Genomic DNA, 14,682 nt, shown 5'->3' with positions numbered 1-14,682 from the left:
GCGAGCCACGGCGCTTCCCTCCCGGCTCCCACTGGGGTCCCTCGGCCGGGGCCGGTGCTTCCCAGGCCTCACCGTGAGCTCCTCGGGATGCGGGACACGGAGTCGCGGTACCGAGCTGACCCCTCCGGACTACAACCCCCATAATGCCTTGCGGCCGACTCCGCCCGGCTACCCAATAGGATGCGAGGGGCGGTGGCGTCCCGTACGTCGTGCGCGGCGGCGGCGGCGGCGGCGGCGGGGGGGCGGAGGCGGAGGGCGCGCAAGCGGGGCTGGGACCGGGCCTGAGCGCACCGAGCGCCGCCTTCCCCCGCCGCCAGCGGTCGCCCGCGCCCCGCCGAGCGCCTCCCGTTGGCCGCAGCGGCCGGGAGCCGGGCGGTGGGGGGGGCGGGCGGGCGGCCTCCCTCCCGGGGCGGAGCTCGGACGCCAGCGGCGGGGGCGCGGAAATCGAGGCCGGGGCTCCATCGCGGCCTGCTGCTGCAGCGGGAGGAGGCGGGAGGCCCGCCCGCCGCCGCCGCCGCAGCCCCCGCCGCCGGCCTTTGTCTCCGCTGGGCTGGGTGGACGCGGCGGGGGCAGTTAGAATGGAACACACTGAAGGTGAGGGGCAGCGGGGGCGGCGGCGGCGGCAACGGCCCGACCGGGCTTAAAGGGGCCGCGGCCGCCATGTTTGCTGCCGGCGCTGCGGCGGCACCGGCGCGGGCCCCACGGGGCGGGCGGTGGGGCGGTGTGAACGGGGCTGTCCCGAGCCGAGCCGACCCCGCGGCAAGGGCCGGGCAGCAGCGGAACGCGGGCTCCGTGGGGCCGGGCAGCGGGACCCGCTCCCTGCCTCCCTCCCACCCCTCCGGTTGCGCAGGCGGCAGGTAACCGGGGTCCGGGGAGGTGTGTGGTGTGTGTGTGGGGGGGAACCTCGGGCTCGGTGTGTGTGTGGTGTGAGCGGCGCTGTGCCCCTCGGCTCCCCGTCGGTTGTAAGGGTTTCCTGTGTTTGGAATGCCGGGCAGAGCGCGCTTGGATGGGTTGGGGTGGGTTTGGTGCTGTTGCTTCCTTGTGTGTCCCGGCCGGCTTGCTTTGGAGGGTCAGTTTTAATGAAGGCTGAAGGTTTTCGAGGAGGTGTTAAGAAGGAATCCTAACGCTGATCCAGTTCATTGTGTACAAACCGCCCCAAAAGCCGGTGTAAGGTAATGGGAGCTGAGGAAGAAGTTGTAGCCTGGTTTAGTGGTTGTTCCCGTGGCTTTAGTGTCGAGATGCGCAGAGGAAGTTGGGGCAGATTAAGAGTTACAATGGGAATAATGAACTGCTTGGGAAGGCTTGGCTCCCAAAAGTGAGCATGGGCTTCATGGAGTCACGGAGGAGAGGATGCTCATCGAGGGCTGCATGGTTTGGGTTCATGCAACAGCGTTGTGAGGCTTTCAGGGTGTTCACTGCCCCTGAGCTTGAAGGGATTCCTATGGGATACAGTGCAGTTACTGCACTGGGTTGAGATGTGGAAGCACGTCACGACTCTTACAAGGCTTGGTATTAAAGAGCTGGTTTCTGAGACTTTAAATCCCGATGATTTAGAGCCGCAAAGCGACCCCTTTTCTTTCCCTTTTTAACCCATAGCATTGTCTTTGCTGCTGCCCAAGTTGTTCCGTTCCGGGGGTAACTTCGTGCAGTGCCTTTCTCAAACCCAGGTTTCAGCCTTGGCTCTTTCTTCTGGCCTTAAACAAAAGCAAAGCACCTTTAGGAAGGGACCCAGGGGAGGGGGCAGTCTCACCACACACCCTCAGGTTTGTTTAGAGGCCTCTGATTCACCCTCCATGGCTGCCAGGAGAGCCCAGCTGAAGCCAGGAGGGGTCCACAGGCTGCAGTTCCTCTGCTAAGGAAGCTCTGTGCTGTTGTAAACCATCCCAAACCCTTCTAGGATTCCATGGAAAACTCGGTGTTGTCTTAATGTGTGTAAAGCAAGCTTGCCATGAATGGTTTCCTAAGGCCATGCAGGACAAAGTGGGACAGAGGAGGTTGCAAATCCCCATGGCAGGAATGGGGAAGACTCATTCTGTTATTTCTGCTCCTGTATTGTGAGCATCACAGAAGGCTGTTAGGGTTGAGGAAGCAGCTCCGCAGGTGATTTTGGACGTGACCATAGGCAAGGTGAGGCTGTGCTCAGTGGTGGTGAGGAGCCTCAGGTGTTTCACCTGGTTCCAGGTGTTAAGAGCAGGAATGGAAACACAGCAGGAGCTGATTGCATCACTTCTAAACCTGAGCGAGCCAGCTTGGTTCCAGCCCAGCAGCTGTCCTTGGTGAAACACCTACAGCAGAGCTCTCAGCTCAGCTGCGTGGAGGAGATGCTGGAGGTGCCTGGTACCAGCATGGGTGAGACACGGGGGTACATGGAATGAAACAGTGTGGAAAGTGGCACTGAATGGGTGTGCGGTGACTCAGGCAGTGAAGAGCTGGGCTGGTTCTGCTGGAGAAGGCTCCAGGGAGACCTCAGAGTGGCTCCCAGTGCCTCAGGGGGCTACAGGAAAGCTGGAGATGGGCTTTGGACAAGGGATGGAGGGGCAGGACAAGGGGGAATGGCTTTAACCTGGTACAAGGGAGATTGAGCTGAGCTCTCAAGTTCTTCACTGAGGGTGATGGGACGCTGGGATGGATTGAATGGAGAAGCTGTGGCTGCCCCATCCCTGGCAGTGCTCAAAGCCAGGTTGGACAGGGCTTGGAGCACCCTGCTCTAGTGGAAGCTATCCTTGCCTATGGCAGGGCTTGGAACTAAAGGAGCTTTAAGGTCCCTTCCAACCCAAACCAGGCTGGGATTCTATGATGTGAACAGATCTTTGAATCTCTCTGCTTCAGCCCGGCGTGGATGGGAGCTGGGTTGTTGTTGTTACAGTGTAAAGACATCCCTGGAACTCCTGCTTTTGAGCCTGTTGATCGGAAGCGTGGCTGAGGGTGACGAGGCGGTGACACCGTTCACTGAGCACATAAGGCTGACTCAAACGCGTGCTGTTTCAGCTCAGTGAGCCAGTAGGACAGTTCCTGTTCGCACAGCAGATGCGTTTGCCATCCTCTTGGCTCTCCCAAGCGCTAACCAACTGCTGCAGGCAGGGCTCCCTGTGTGGGGGTGTCCCCGGGAAAGGGTGCCTTGAATACAGAAAGGCTTTGTGGAAATCCTGCCGTGCCTCCCTTGATGTTGTGTCAGCTCCAGGGATCTTCTCGCCTTGCTTTGAGCTCTTCCTGCCGGAGCAGGAGCACAGTGGATGGATCCATGGTGCTCCCGTGTTGCTGTGGGAGCCCAAAGCTCCTTGTTCAGGAGGAAGAGCAGCTCCCATCAGATGGGATCAGCATCCTTCGGAGCTGTTTGATGATCTGAGGGCTCAGTTGTTATTTAGTGTGCTGCAGCACAGCAGGAATACTGGGGGGGGGGGGGGTGTTTGCTGGGAGGGAAGTTGCGAAATGCTCCTGCTAAAAATGGCTTTAGAGAAGTACCAGGGTGAACCCAGAGGGTTCCAGAGCTCTTTGAAACCTTCCCGTTGTCCTGAGTGGTTTGAGTCAAACTCAAGTGAAGAAGCTGGGATGGGGTGGGAAGTGAAGCAAACTTAGTGTGAGTTGAAGAGCTCTACCAGGTTAACCTCCCTTTGCCTCGTACTGCTTTTATGTTTTCGTTCATTTGCTTTCCCCTCTGGTACTTGGAATTGGGACTCTCCCATGAATAGATTTGCTCAAGCAGTGTCTGTAAACAGGCTCATTCCCTGCTCGGGCAGAAGATCCTGCAGGGAAAGGGCCATGGGCAGGCTGTGTTTCTCTCCCCAGGTTTGGAGGACAAACTCTTTTCCCTCCTTAGGACATCCAGTTGTGGTTTGGAAGGTATTGATGGCTTCATGGTGTTTCCCAGCTGCTCTGAAGTGCCTGTTTCCTATAGACCTGAAGTAATAGGTTTCTTTAGCTGTTGGTTGAGTTCCAGTGTTACATGTATTGTGGATCGTGTTCGGAACCAAAATCCTACAGCTTGCAGGAGGCTGACACTGTGATTTAATAGAGTGATGGCTGTTGTAGTGGCAAGAACTTATTCTGAACTGCTTCCTTGCAGGATCAACGTGGATTGCTGAAAATCACCTTCAGCTGGGGGGTTAGGTGGTGTTCCTTTGCTGAGGAGGGACAGGCCCAACTCTCTTGAGCCTCTTTGATGTTCCAACAGCCATGGGGATGACTTATACATGGGAATGACTTGTCCAAAGTGATCCTTGCTGGGGTTTGGCTGTCGAGCTTCCTGTACTTTCCGCGTTGATGGTTCTGATCCCTTGGTAGCTCCAGGGGCTGTCCTTTCACTGGGCAGCAACTGGGAAACAACCAAAGCAATGCAGAGCTATGGAGAGGAGGGGAGGGTGGGGAGCTCTGGGTGTGAGAGCCGTGATGACAGCGGGGAAGGAAGAGGCTCCAGATGATGTAACCTCTGTGGGAGGAGAGTACCACAACTGAGGTTTAAGACCTGAGAGTAGCAGTGAAGCAATAGCCCCTGGTGCTGCAGCCTGGCTGGGGAGGTACTGAGGTAGGTGTGAAGGGCAGGCTGTGTTACCCAGGTGAGCTCCACAAAGGAGTTAGTTCAATAACCAAACTCCTCTCTTGTGCTGGAAACTCCTAAATCCAATGGAAAAAGAGAGATTTGAAGGCCATTAACCCATAGCCTTCACCAGGTAACAAAATGAAGCGTGCTGGCAACACATAGACCTTGTGGAGGCGACTGTGTTGGCAGCATTAGGAGCAGCCTTACCTGGGGACTGGCAGCGTGGGCAGACTTTGACCCAAGGACTCTGTGGGCAGGAGATAAGAGCCACCAGACAGTGGCTTGCAGCTTTAGAGTTCTGTTAATGCCATGCCTGGATCTCCTTAATTCCATTCTGGGATAGTTGTGTTAGCAGGGAGAACTTCTCAACACCACCAAAACTGCTGGGTTTGCTGCTGTACCTTATTCCAGCCCTTCTAAGTTAAAATAAGCTGCCTTGGCGTGAGCATTCCTTGAAGGAACAGGCCAGAACTTCTCTCAGTGTTGCTTTGAATGCTGCATCTCACTGTAGACCCATAGATGTGACCGTGACAAGGAGCCTGGGGTATTGTCACAGCTTGGTGCTCTAGCCTTGTGAAAGGGAGTTCTTCCCATAGGAACACAGCTGAGGCTCAGAAACACTCTGTTAAATCACTCAGCAGTCTGTAGATCCTCAGCTTCAGAGCGATGTTTATAGATGGGATCAGAATGTTGGAAGGCAAGTAGCCTAACACAGAACCCTGCAATGGGCCTTGGTGTCCCAGTGAAACACAACACAAAGCACTTGGGTTCATATCCCCAAGTGTGGAAGCTCTTCTGAGGCAAGCCTGGAAGTTGCCAGTGTGACAGGGAAGGGTCTGCTCTAAGGGGAGGAATGAGATGTGCTCAAGTTCTTTGCCCGCATCAGATGAGCATCCTCCAGCAGGGCCCAAAGCTCACAGCATTTCCACCCTCAGGAGGACATAAAGCAACATTATCCAAGCACCATGAGACATTAGCAGGGTTACTCTTTAACTCTCTATAGTTTTCTTGTCTTAGATTTTCTTTTTCTTCAAGTTGATTTTTGCTTTTGATATAGTTCTGGTGTGGCCTCGCCAAAGGCTGGGTCCTGGTGTGATGTCCTTTGGCAGATCCCTTGTTGAACATCCTAGTGCTTCATGCTGAACTAAGGGGATGGTCTTACTTTTGTTGTATTTGGGTAAAAGAACGTGATTTATTTCCTATTCAAAGCCTTCCAAAACTGGGAAGTTGAAAGTAATTCTAAGCTCTGTTAAACTCTCCCTGCTTTGACTCTGCCCATCAGTGGATGTACCAGTTAGATAAAGTTAGGGGGGTTTTAAGTACCCAGAAGAAAAAGAAGATTGAACCTGCTTTCAGTAACAATAGAAGCAGCCTCGGGTGCAGTTTGTTGCTAGGGTGAGAAATGTGTTGTTTGCTCTTCAGGCTGACAGACCTAAAGCACAAGTAGTGGGTGAGGAGGACAAACAGTGCCGCTTCCTCTTCCTGGAGCTGGTGGTTTTGTGTGTTGGTCTTGGTACACAGCCCTGCTCCGGGTGCTGCTCCTCTGTGCACCCTCCCCTGGGCAGCATCGCTTCTGGAGTGGGTTTGGGGTTACTGCACTCAGTGAATTTTGCTGTCGTGCTGTCAAGTTGTTCCCTTGGTCGCTTAATTCCAGCACCAAAGGGGCCTCTGTGATTGTAAAGATGAGCACAGACATCAGTGTAACCCCCAGTGTGAAGCTCGTCCTCATTGCTCTCATGACTTCAGTTTCCTTTTGCAGCCCCGGAGGAGGGAAATGCTCTCAGTGTTTTGAAAACCATTAGGTAAGGCATTGAGGTGAGAATTGAATGTGGGCAGGGTTAGATGGAGCTTCTTATAATGAGAAGTATCTGTGGGATGTGTTAATGTAGCTTCAAGCCCCGACCAGAAGGGCACAGTAACCCTCCTTTGTGCCCACACAAGGACAGGATAAATATCACCAGGCTGTGTTTGCTTTGGAAGGGATAAACTGACCTTGTCTGCAAGCAAACCATTGGTTCTTACCTGAAGTTCAGGTCACTCGTTATTGAACATTGGGATTATTTAGGTGACTGCAAACACCTTTGCTGAGCCAGTAATTGAGGTTTGGAAATCGAACTTGGGTTTCATCTGATTGTCATGTTTTAATAGGCAATGCGAAATGGCAAGTGTGTGTGTGTGTGAGACAGCTCTCTCAGCTGTAACCTGCATCAGTGTTTCCAAACCTCAGGTTTGGAGATGGTTTGATGCTGAGGCTGTTTCCTTCAGATCCACGTAGTGTTGAAGCCCTAAAGGTTTAACGTTTGGGCTCCAGCCAGCCTGAGGGCTGCTCATCCGGTTGTAGCTTTGGCAAGGAGGTGGGGAGGAAGGGAAGAGGTTTCCGTTGTTTGAGTGGTCTCTGGGTGGGTTTTTGGCCTTGTCCAGTTTGCAGTGACTGTGGTGTCAAGAGAACTTGGTATCTTCTGTGTGCTTTGTGCTTCCCTGCACCAAGCTGGAAGGGCTTCAGGGAGCAGCTGGAATTCCAGCCCTGCTGTTGTGGCTTTGTAACACTTGGGCTCCTAGATCTGTAAGCACTTGGAGGTGCTTAGAACATTTCTTCAGATGTCTTGGGAAGGAAGAAAGTGGTCATTAGAAAAGCTGCTCTGCAGAGATGCGTGAAGGGGGCTTAGAAGGATGCTGGAGATGGGCTCTTTGCCAGGGACTGTAGCGATGGGACAAGGGGTGATGGGTTCAGACTGAAACAGGGGGAGTTCAGGTTAGATAAAAGGAAGAAGTTCTTTAGTGTGAGGGTGCTGAGGTGCTGGCACAGGGTGCCCAGAGAAGTGGTGAATGCTCCATCCCTTGTAGCGTTCAAGGCCAGATTGGATGACATGGTCTAGAGTGAGGCATCCCTGTCCATGGCAGGGGGGTTGGAAGTGGATGATCCTAAGGTCCTTTCCAACCCAAACGGTTCTGTGATTCAGTAGTACTCTGTAAATACACAACAGGGTGCTGCTGAATGAAAGGGTTGGGAATGGGTCTTAAATCTCAGCAGTTTGCTTAATTATTAGCTTATGATTCACACCGCTTTCTCCTTTCCCTTTTCCCGGCTGTAGGCCCTATGAGAAGAAGGGAAAGCTAAGGATGCTGGAGCAGAACAATGGATTTCTCTTTCTCTTTCATGCAAGGGATCATGGGAAACACAATTCAGCAACCACCTCAACTCATTGACTCCGCCAACATCCGCCAAGAGGACGCCTTCGATGGCAGCAGCGACATTGCTGAAGATGCTGGGCAGACGCCCTACGAGGCGGCGCTGCAGCAGGGCTTCCCTTACCCTGCACCCGCAGCCGAGGAGCTCCCCCCCCTCACCAACGGCTACCCCCCGACCATCAACATGTACGAGCCTCAAGCCAAATACCAGGCGTACCCCCAGTACCCCAATGGTTCAGCCAACGGGTTCGGTACCGTCAGGAACTTCAGCCCCCCCGAGTATTTCCAGCTGGACCACTCGAGCGCACGGCCGCACGATGCGGTGGAGAAACCTTCTCCTCCACAGCCACCACCTCCACCACCACCACCACCACCACCTTCGGTCCCGGCGGCGGTGATTCCAAAGAAGACTGGCTCACCAGAGATCAAACTAAAAATAACCAAAACTATCCAGAACGGCAGGGAATTGTTTGAGTCCTCTCTCTGTGGGGACCTTTTAAATGAAGTACAAGCGAGTGAGTATGCTAAGGCGAAACATGAAGGGAGGAAAGAGAAAAGGAAAAAGAGTAGCAAGCATGACTCTTCCCGCTCGGAAGAGCGCAAGTCACACAAAATCCCCAAGTTAGAACCAGAGGAGCAAAATGTAAGTGGAATCAGAGTTTCAGCCGTCTGTATACCTGGTACTGTTGATGGAGTAATGCGTCTTGGGCACTGTTTCTCCTTACTCTTAGTTGTATTACCTCTGTAAAGCCATGGGGCTTTATTGTTAGATGCTCATCTTGCCAGAACCTGTATTTCTAGGACAGTTTTGGTTAAAAGGCTGTATATGACATAATGGATGCTAGAAAAGGTTGTATCGTGGGGTTTAAATCCTATTTAGTGTTTTAGCACGCTTGCTGTGCTTTGGGGAGCGGTGAAGGTGGAGCTTTGGGCCCAAAGCACACAGGCTGCTGGGTTACTCGCTGGAAGGAGCGTTCAGCATTGCAGCTTTGAATGAGTTTCTGAAAGGTAACTCTAAATGCCATGATTATGTATGAAACCCAATAGCTCTGAAGCATGTGTAGAAACCAGTGGGCAAAACAAATGCCAGTTGACTCGGTAAACTTGGAGAGGTTTCACTCTTGATACCTGTTACTGCAGTGTGGTTGCACAAGGGGTGTTGTCTGGAAGTGGTGGTTTAACTGATTCCAGGAAGCAAAGTCCTGGTACTCTCGGCCATTGTTTCCCTTTCAGTTTTAGAAGCCACTCCATTACTTGGGCTTCCTTTTGTCTTGCTTATTCCTGCCAATCTGGGATGCTGGATTCTGTATTTCCCAGTGGAGAGGGGTGTCAGGGATAGGGAAGTTCCATATCAGGCCATGCCAGCTCACAGAACTTGTATCACCCTGTGATAGCTGCTGCTTCTGGTAGGTGTGGGAACCCATGCCAGCCTATGGGGATCAAGGCTCTGATCTTCTTACAGCAGGGTCATGCACTTGTGGTGGTGGTGGTGTTTTTAATGGAATGCACTCTGATTTCACACTCACACCACTGTTTGCAGCCTCTTCTCCCAAGTAACAAGGGATGGGACAAGAGGAAACGGCCTCAAGCTGCACTAGGGCAGGTTCAGACTGGATATGGGGAGAAATTCCTCCACCAAAAGGGTTGTCAAGCACCAGAACAGGCTGCCCAGGGCAGTGGTGGAGTCACCATCACTGGAGGCATTTAGCACACGTGTAGATGTGGGGTGGGCTTAGCAGTGCTGGGTTCATGGTTGGATTTGATCTTAAGGGCCTTTTCCAACCTAAATGATTCTGAACTAAAGCCTTGTCCCTCAAATCCCAAGTTCCTACTCCTATGTGCCATGCAGGATTCACCAGAACTCTTAGTCTTGCTTTTGTCCCCCCTTGGAGCTTCCATTTCCCTTTCAGAAGGTGGTGTTGCAGCGAGATCTTTGATGTTACTCACCCTCGTTGCAGACACCAGATCACCGCCACGAGCAGGACTTTGTGCTGATGCTTTGCATTGCGAGTTACCCAGCACAGTCTCGGCTGCACCCTCCCACCTTTTGGCTCTCCAGTGTACAACTTCCCCTTCAGCATGCACACTTTTGTCATATTTAGTATTGATGAGATGAGACTTGTAACTTAGGATCATCTTAATGGGAGCAAAACCCAGCTTCAGGGACAACTTTGGTTGTTTTACCCTTCTCTACTCAGCATGGCTGTTCCCAGGTAAGGTTGTCTCCTCCTTCTGCCATTGACTGTGTGGGAATGCTCACACTTGAAAGGCTGATTTGAAATGAAAATGTTATGAAGACATTAATGGACTTCAAGCTCTGAATCCTTGTTTTAAGAACAAGCTCACTGGTGGTGTTCTGGGAGGAACTGAAGCTTGCAACTTGTGTGGGGGAAGCTTCCACTAGAGCAAGAAAGGCAGGGGTCACTGCTGTGCTTCCTGCTGCACCAGGGAGGAAGGAATTCTGCCTGGGGTACACTCATATGATTGCTTTTAACTGCTCCTTCTCTCCAGACAGCTCTGAATGAGGTGCTGACCATCATTACTGTAGATGATACTTGTGTTTCCTAGTTTCTCTGAGCTGAAGCATGCCGCTTCCACTAACCTGGGGGCTCTGTTTTCAATGGACTAGTCCTAACTGGGACTCCCAGTATAAGTGGTTTCTCACTGCCTGTGTCTGACTCCTCTTTTGGCTGCTCTTTGAGTCCTTTGACTATTGACAAAGCAAAAGTCAGCTCCCTGGCTCAGTAGATAGTTCATGTCCCACCTCTTTATCTTGCTCGGCCGTGGGTCACCACGCTCCCTATCACTGCTGCTCCACCAAGGTGTTGGCTTCCACTCACGGTGATCCCTCTTTCATCACGACCTTCTCCTGGTTGTGGGGTTTCCGTTGTTGACTTTTGATCCCACAAAGAACATTTGCCAACTCTGTGTGATTTACCGTGGATTTTACAGGTTTTGTGCTGTGTATTTCATGTGATTTTTGTACTGTAGCTGTTGCAAAGAGCTCGCAGCCCTGGGGGTATCCTCCATATGCTCGTCTCTTTCTTTGACATTGACTATTAATATAGGGGGGTTTACTGGCCCACAGTATGTTCTTCCATCACCTGTTATGGGGGTGTGTGGGTGTAATGTGAATAGTGTAGGAAGAAAGGTCATTTTTGATTGATGCTACTCTGGTTTGGGTTGGCCAGAAGGAGCCGTCGCGTTCCTGTTTGCTGGCTTCATGGCTGCCTTTCTCTCCGTGACTTACTGTTTTGGCCTGGTTTCATGATGAGCTTTGTGTGGTTTCCTGGCCCCTTACCTTGTTTGTGTTTGTTTCCCTTTTTCTCTTCGTTGTTACCCATTTCCTAGAGACCAAATGAGAGGCTTAGCATGCTGCCAGAAAGACCCAGAGAAGATGCAGTGTTGGAGGAGACCCCGGTTAGTACCTCCACTCATCACCACTTCATCACCACTTCTCCAACTTCTATTTTGGGACTGATGACAGGCCTTTAATTTGTCAGATAAAGCAGTTGCTGTCTCTTTGAACCTCCTGTTAATCATGACTGCATCAAAACATCTCTCATCCTGTGCTTATTGCTTTATTTTATCCCCAAAACAACGTTCTTAATTGACTTCTGAAGCTTTTTGTGGGGTGGTGGCAGGGGGTTGCTGTGGGTGTCTTGGTTTGTCAGTGACTATCTCCTGCCTCAAAGGAATGGTTCTCTGCTGTTAGGTTATCAAACCTCAGGGATACCTAAGAGAAGGGTCCATGTTCCTGTGCTTCTTTGTGCATTGAGTTGTCTTCTGTGGCTTCAAGCTTGCCTTTTCTTTGTAGGTCCAGCAGTTCTTACCTTCTCTTCCAACACAAGGCCCCCATGACATCAAGTTTCAGGTTGGCGATCTGGTTTGGTCCAAGGTGGGAACATACCCGTGGTGGCCTTGCATGGTTTCGTGTGATCCGCAGCTTGATGTTCATACCAAAATCAATACAAGAGGTAAGGAAGGAGGATCTTTGGCACAGCATAGCAGGTGTCTGTGGTTCCTTTATTCAAAACATCTTGAGCTCCTGTGTGGGATGAGTTCTGCTGTGTGCATGCTGAGCTGAATATACTTGAGATGGCTAAAGCTGGAATCTGTTGGATTACTTCTGCAGGTGAGCCTGTGCAAACTAGGCTTGCACACAGGTATTCTTGTTTTTCACTAGGCAATGTATTTATGAGGAGACACTGAGGAGTGTGAGAGTGTTCAGTGTGGGCAAGATACGCTTCACATCTTAAACTGTTCTACATCTGGGCTTATCTTACTTCTAAACTTCAGCCAGGTGCTTCCACCTGCAGGCATGAGTGATGTGGAGAAGGAAGGCATAAGCGAACAGTTCTTACTACAAGAGGGACACTGAGGTGCTTTAGCAGGGCCAGAGAAGGGCACTGGAGCTGGTGCAGGGCCTGGAGCACAAGTGTGATGGGGAACAGCTGAGGAACCTGGGGGGGGTTCAGTCTGGAGAAGAGAAGGCTCAGGGGGGGGACCTGATCACTGCCTACAAGTGCCTGACAGGAGGATGGAGCAAGGAGGGGCTGGGCTGTGCTCCCAAGGGATGGGACAAGAGGAAATGGCCTCAAACTGCCCCAGGGCAGGTTTAGATGGAGCTGAGGAACAATTCCTTCCCCAGAGGATGCTCAGGCATTGGAACAGGCTGCCCAGGGCAGGGCTGCAGGCACCGTCCCTGCAGGTGTTCACACCCCCTCAGTGCCATGGGTGAGTGGTGGCCTTGGCAGTGCTGGGGAGCAGTTGGACTTGATTTAAAGCTCTTTTCCAACCTGGTTCATTCTGTGATGGTGCTAAAAGCGCTGACAAGCATTTCTCATTCCCAGGTGCCCGGGAATACCACGTCCAGTTCTTCAGCAACCAGCCGGAGCGGGCGTGGGTGCACGAGAAGCGGGTTCGGGAGTACAAAGGCCACAAGCAGTATGAGCAGTTACTGGCTGAGGCTGCTAAACAGGCCAGCAACCACTCCGAGAAGCAGAAGGTACGATGAGCATCCTTTGTGCAGAGGGTTACCTGCAGTGTCTGTTAGGGAAACCCCTGTGGGGCAGTCACTGTATAGGCAAGGCAGAAAATTGATGTGGAAGGAGAAGAGCGTTTGTAGGGAAATAAGGAGGATTTAAAAGTAGATAAATGAGGATTAATTCTGTCTCGTCTAACAGGCTTGAATACTGCCTGTTCTTTAGTGAAGCTGTAACTTGGGGCAAGCACTTTTAATTGGGATGATCATAACGATCCAGCTCGAGTGTCTGTACTCTGAGCAGGGGATTCACTGTCTACCTTTATACCCTCTAAATGAAAAGCGAACTTACAGCTGCTACCTGAGGGGTGTGGAGAACCTCAGGACTGCATTTTAAGTGCTGTCTGTGGCCCAGTCTTCAGCGTAATGAGCTGCTTGTCTTTGTTCCTTAAGATTCGCAAACCAAGGCCGCAAAGGGAGCGTGCTCAGTGGGATATTGGGATTGCCCATGCTGAGAAAGCCTTGAAAATGACTCGGGAAGAAAGGATAGAACAATACACCTTCATTTATATAGACAAAGAGCCAGAGGAGGCTTTGTCAAAAGCCAAAAAGACTGCTGCTGCTAAATCAGAGACCAAGAAGAACCGGCGACCCAAGCCAGCGCTGAGCACCCAGCCTGACCCTGCCACTGGGGCAGCAGCATCGCCTTCGAGCGCTGAGGGACGGAGGCAAAGCCAGCGGAGGCAGTCGAGTGTGGAGGAAGAGGAGGCTCCTCCAGTGAAAATCGCCTGGAAAACAGCTGCAGCCAGGAAATCCTTACCAGCTTCCATCACCATGCACAACCTGGACCTCCAAAAGTGTAACATGTCTCCAGTTGTTAAAATTGAACAGGTTTTTGCCCTTCAGAATGCTGCTGGGGATGGAAAGCTCATCGATCAGTTTGTTTATTCCACTAAGGTATGTACTTTGGATAGCAACTCCTCTTCTGTTCGTGAATGACCCCGAGTCTGTCTCATTGTGGAGCTTAAACCTCAAAGGTTTCGCTGTACATGTTCCTTTCATTGGAGGGGTTACATCTGGCAACAGATGTGACAACAGCATCTTGTGGTGCATGAACTCTTCATTCCAGTGCATCCAAACGTTGCTGGGAGTAACTGTTCCGGCCAGTGGCAGCTCCCTACAGATGGTCACATCTTTGCTCATAACACCTTCAAAAGCTGTGGAACTCCAGTAATTCTCTATAAACCTTAAACCAGTGGATATGTGGGAAACAAAACTGTTCATAATGTACTAAAAAGAGCAATAACTATGTTTTGTATAACTGACTTCTAAATGAGTTCTGCCTCCTGGATTCCTTCAGGTGCACAGCAGCTTCTCACAGTCAGTGTAAGGAAAAGGTTTAGGACTGTTTCTCTGCCTCCTTCTTCTGCCTCTCTCCCTGGAGGGTATTTATTTCATCCTAAGCATTATAGAGAAGGTAATGTTTAGAAAAGTCGCTGGATTCTTTGTTTTGTTCTCTTGTATGGAAGGGGAGATTGAGGGATGGAAGCTCTGCAGGGAAAGCAGCTCAGTGGTAGACACAGTCACGTGTATGGGTTGAAAACACCCATACACGTTCTGAGACTTAGGAGTGGGTCAGTGTGCCTGTGAGCAGCAGCAAGTGCAGAAATGGGCTGAGACGATCTCTTCTCTTCTTTCTCTTTTCAAGGGAGTTGGGAACAAACCTGAAATAAGTGTCAAGGGGCAAGAGAAGCTGAACTCTTCATCAGGTCAGAGAAATGAGAAAGCAGCGGTGCAGAGCGCGTCCTCTCCTGAAACGACTTCGGGCTCCACAGGTAGGCAGAGCTGCAGCATCCTCGAGCACTCTTATTATGTCGGTTCAAACAGCGACCCTGGCATTTCACAGGAGTTAATAATGATTATTAACATCTCTCTGTTTAATAGTTGTGACAGGCGTGGCTGATGCAGCACA

The 14,682-nt window shown here is 51.5% G+C and overlaps 1 protein-coding gene across 9 annotated transcripts in view; it reads left to right on the top strand.

Moving 5' to 3' along the window:
• The first annotated feature begins 394 nt into the window (after positions 1-394).
• NSD3 (nuclear receptor binding SET domain protein 3) overlaps positions 395-14,682 on the top strand; it is a 35,701-nt gene continuing 21,413 nt past the window's right edge. For 4 of the 9 annotated variants that reach the window (XR_008973325.1, XR_008973324.1, XM_057418074.1 and 1 more), the window contains exons 1-7: positions 397-594; positions 7,630-8,369; positions 11,078-11,146; positions 11,544-11,703; positions 12,580-12,734; positions 13,164-13,667; positions 14,419-14,545. Coding sequence is in view for 6 of the 9 variants with exons in the window: in XM_057418074.1 (XP_057274057.1) it covers positions 7,674-8,369; positions 11,078-11,146; positions 11,544-11,703; positions 12,580-12,734; positions 13,164-13,667; positions 14,419-14,545 (1,711 nt within the window). In the remaining 3 variants the exon portion in view is untranslated. Of the gene's footprint in view, positions 595-7,629; positions 8,370-11,077; positions 11,147-11,543; positions 11,704-12,579; positions 12,735-13,163; positions 13,668-14,418; positions 14,546-14,682 lie in introns of all 9 variants that reach the window. The other 5 variants (XR_008973323.1, XM_057418070.1, XM_057418075.1 and 2 more) reach the window with 4 other exon arrangements.

The sequence above is a fragment of the Pezoporus wallicus genome, unplaced genomic scaffold (assembly GCF_028554395.1).
Source record: "Pezoporus wallicus isolate ANWC-B61680 ecotype Strahan unplaced genomic scaffold, APGP_CSIRO_Pwel_v1 contig_9913, whole genome shotgun sequence".
Lineage (NCBI taxonomy): Eukaryota > Metazoa > Chordata > Aves > Psittaciformes > Psittacidae > Pezoporus > Pezoporus wallicus.
Note: the sequence above shows the minus strand (reverse complement) of the source record. Positions and strands in the feature narration are given on the sequence as shown.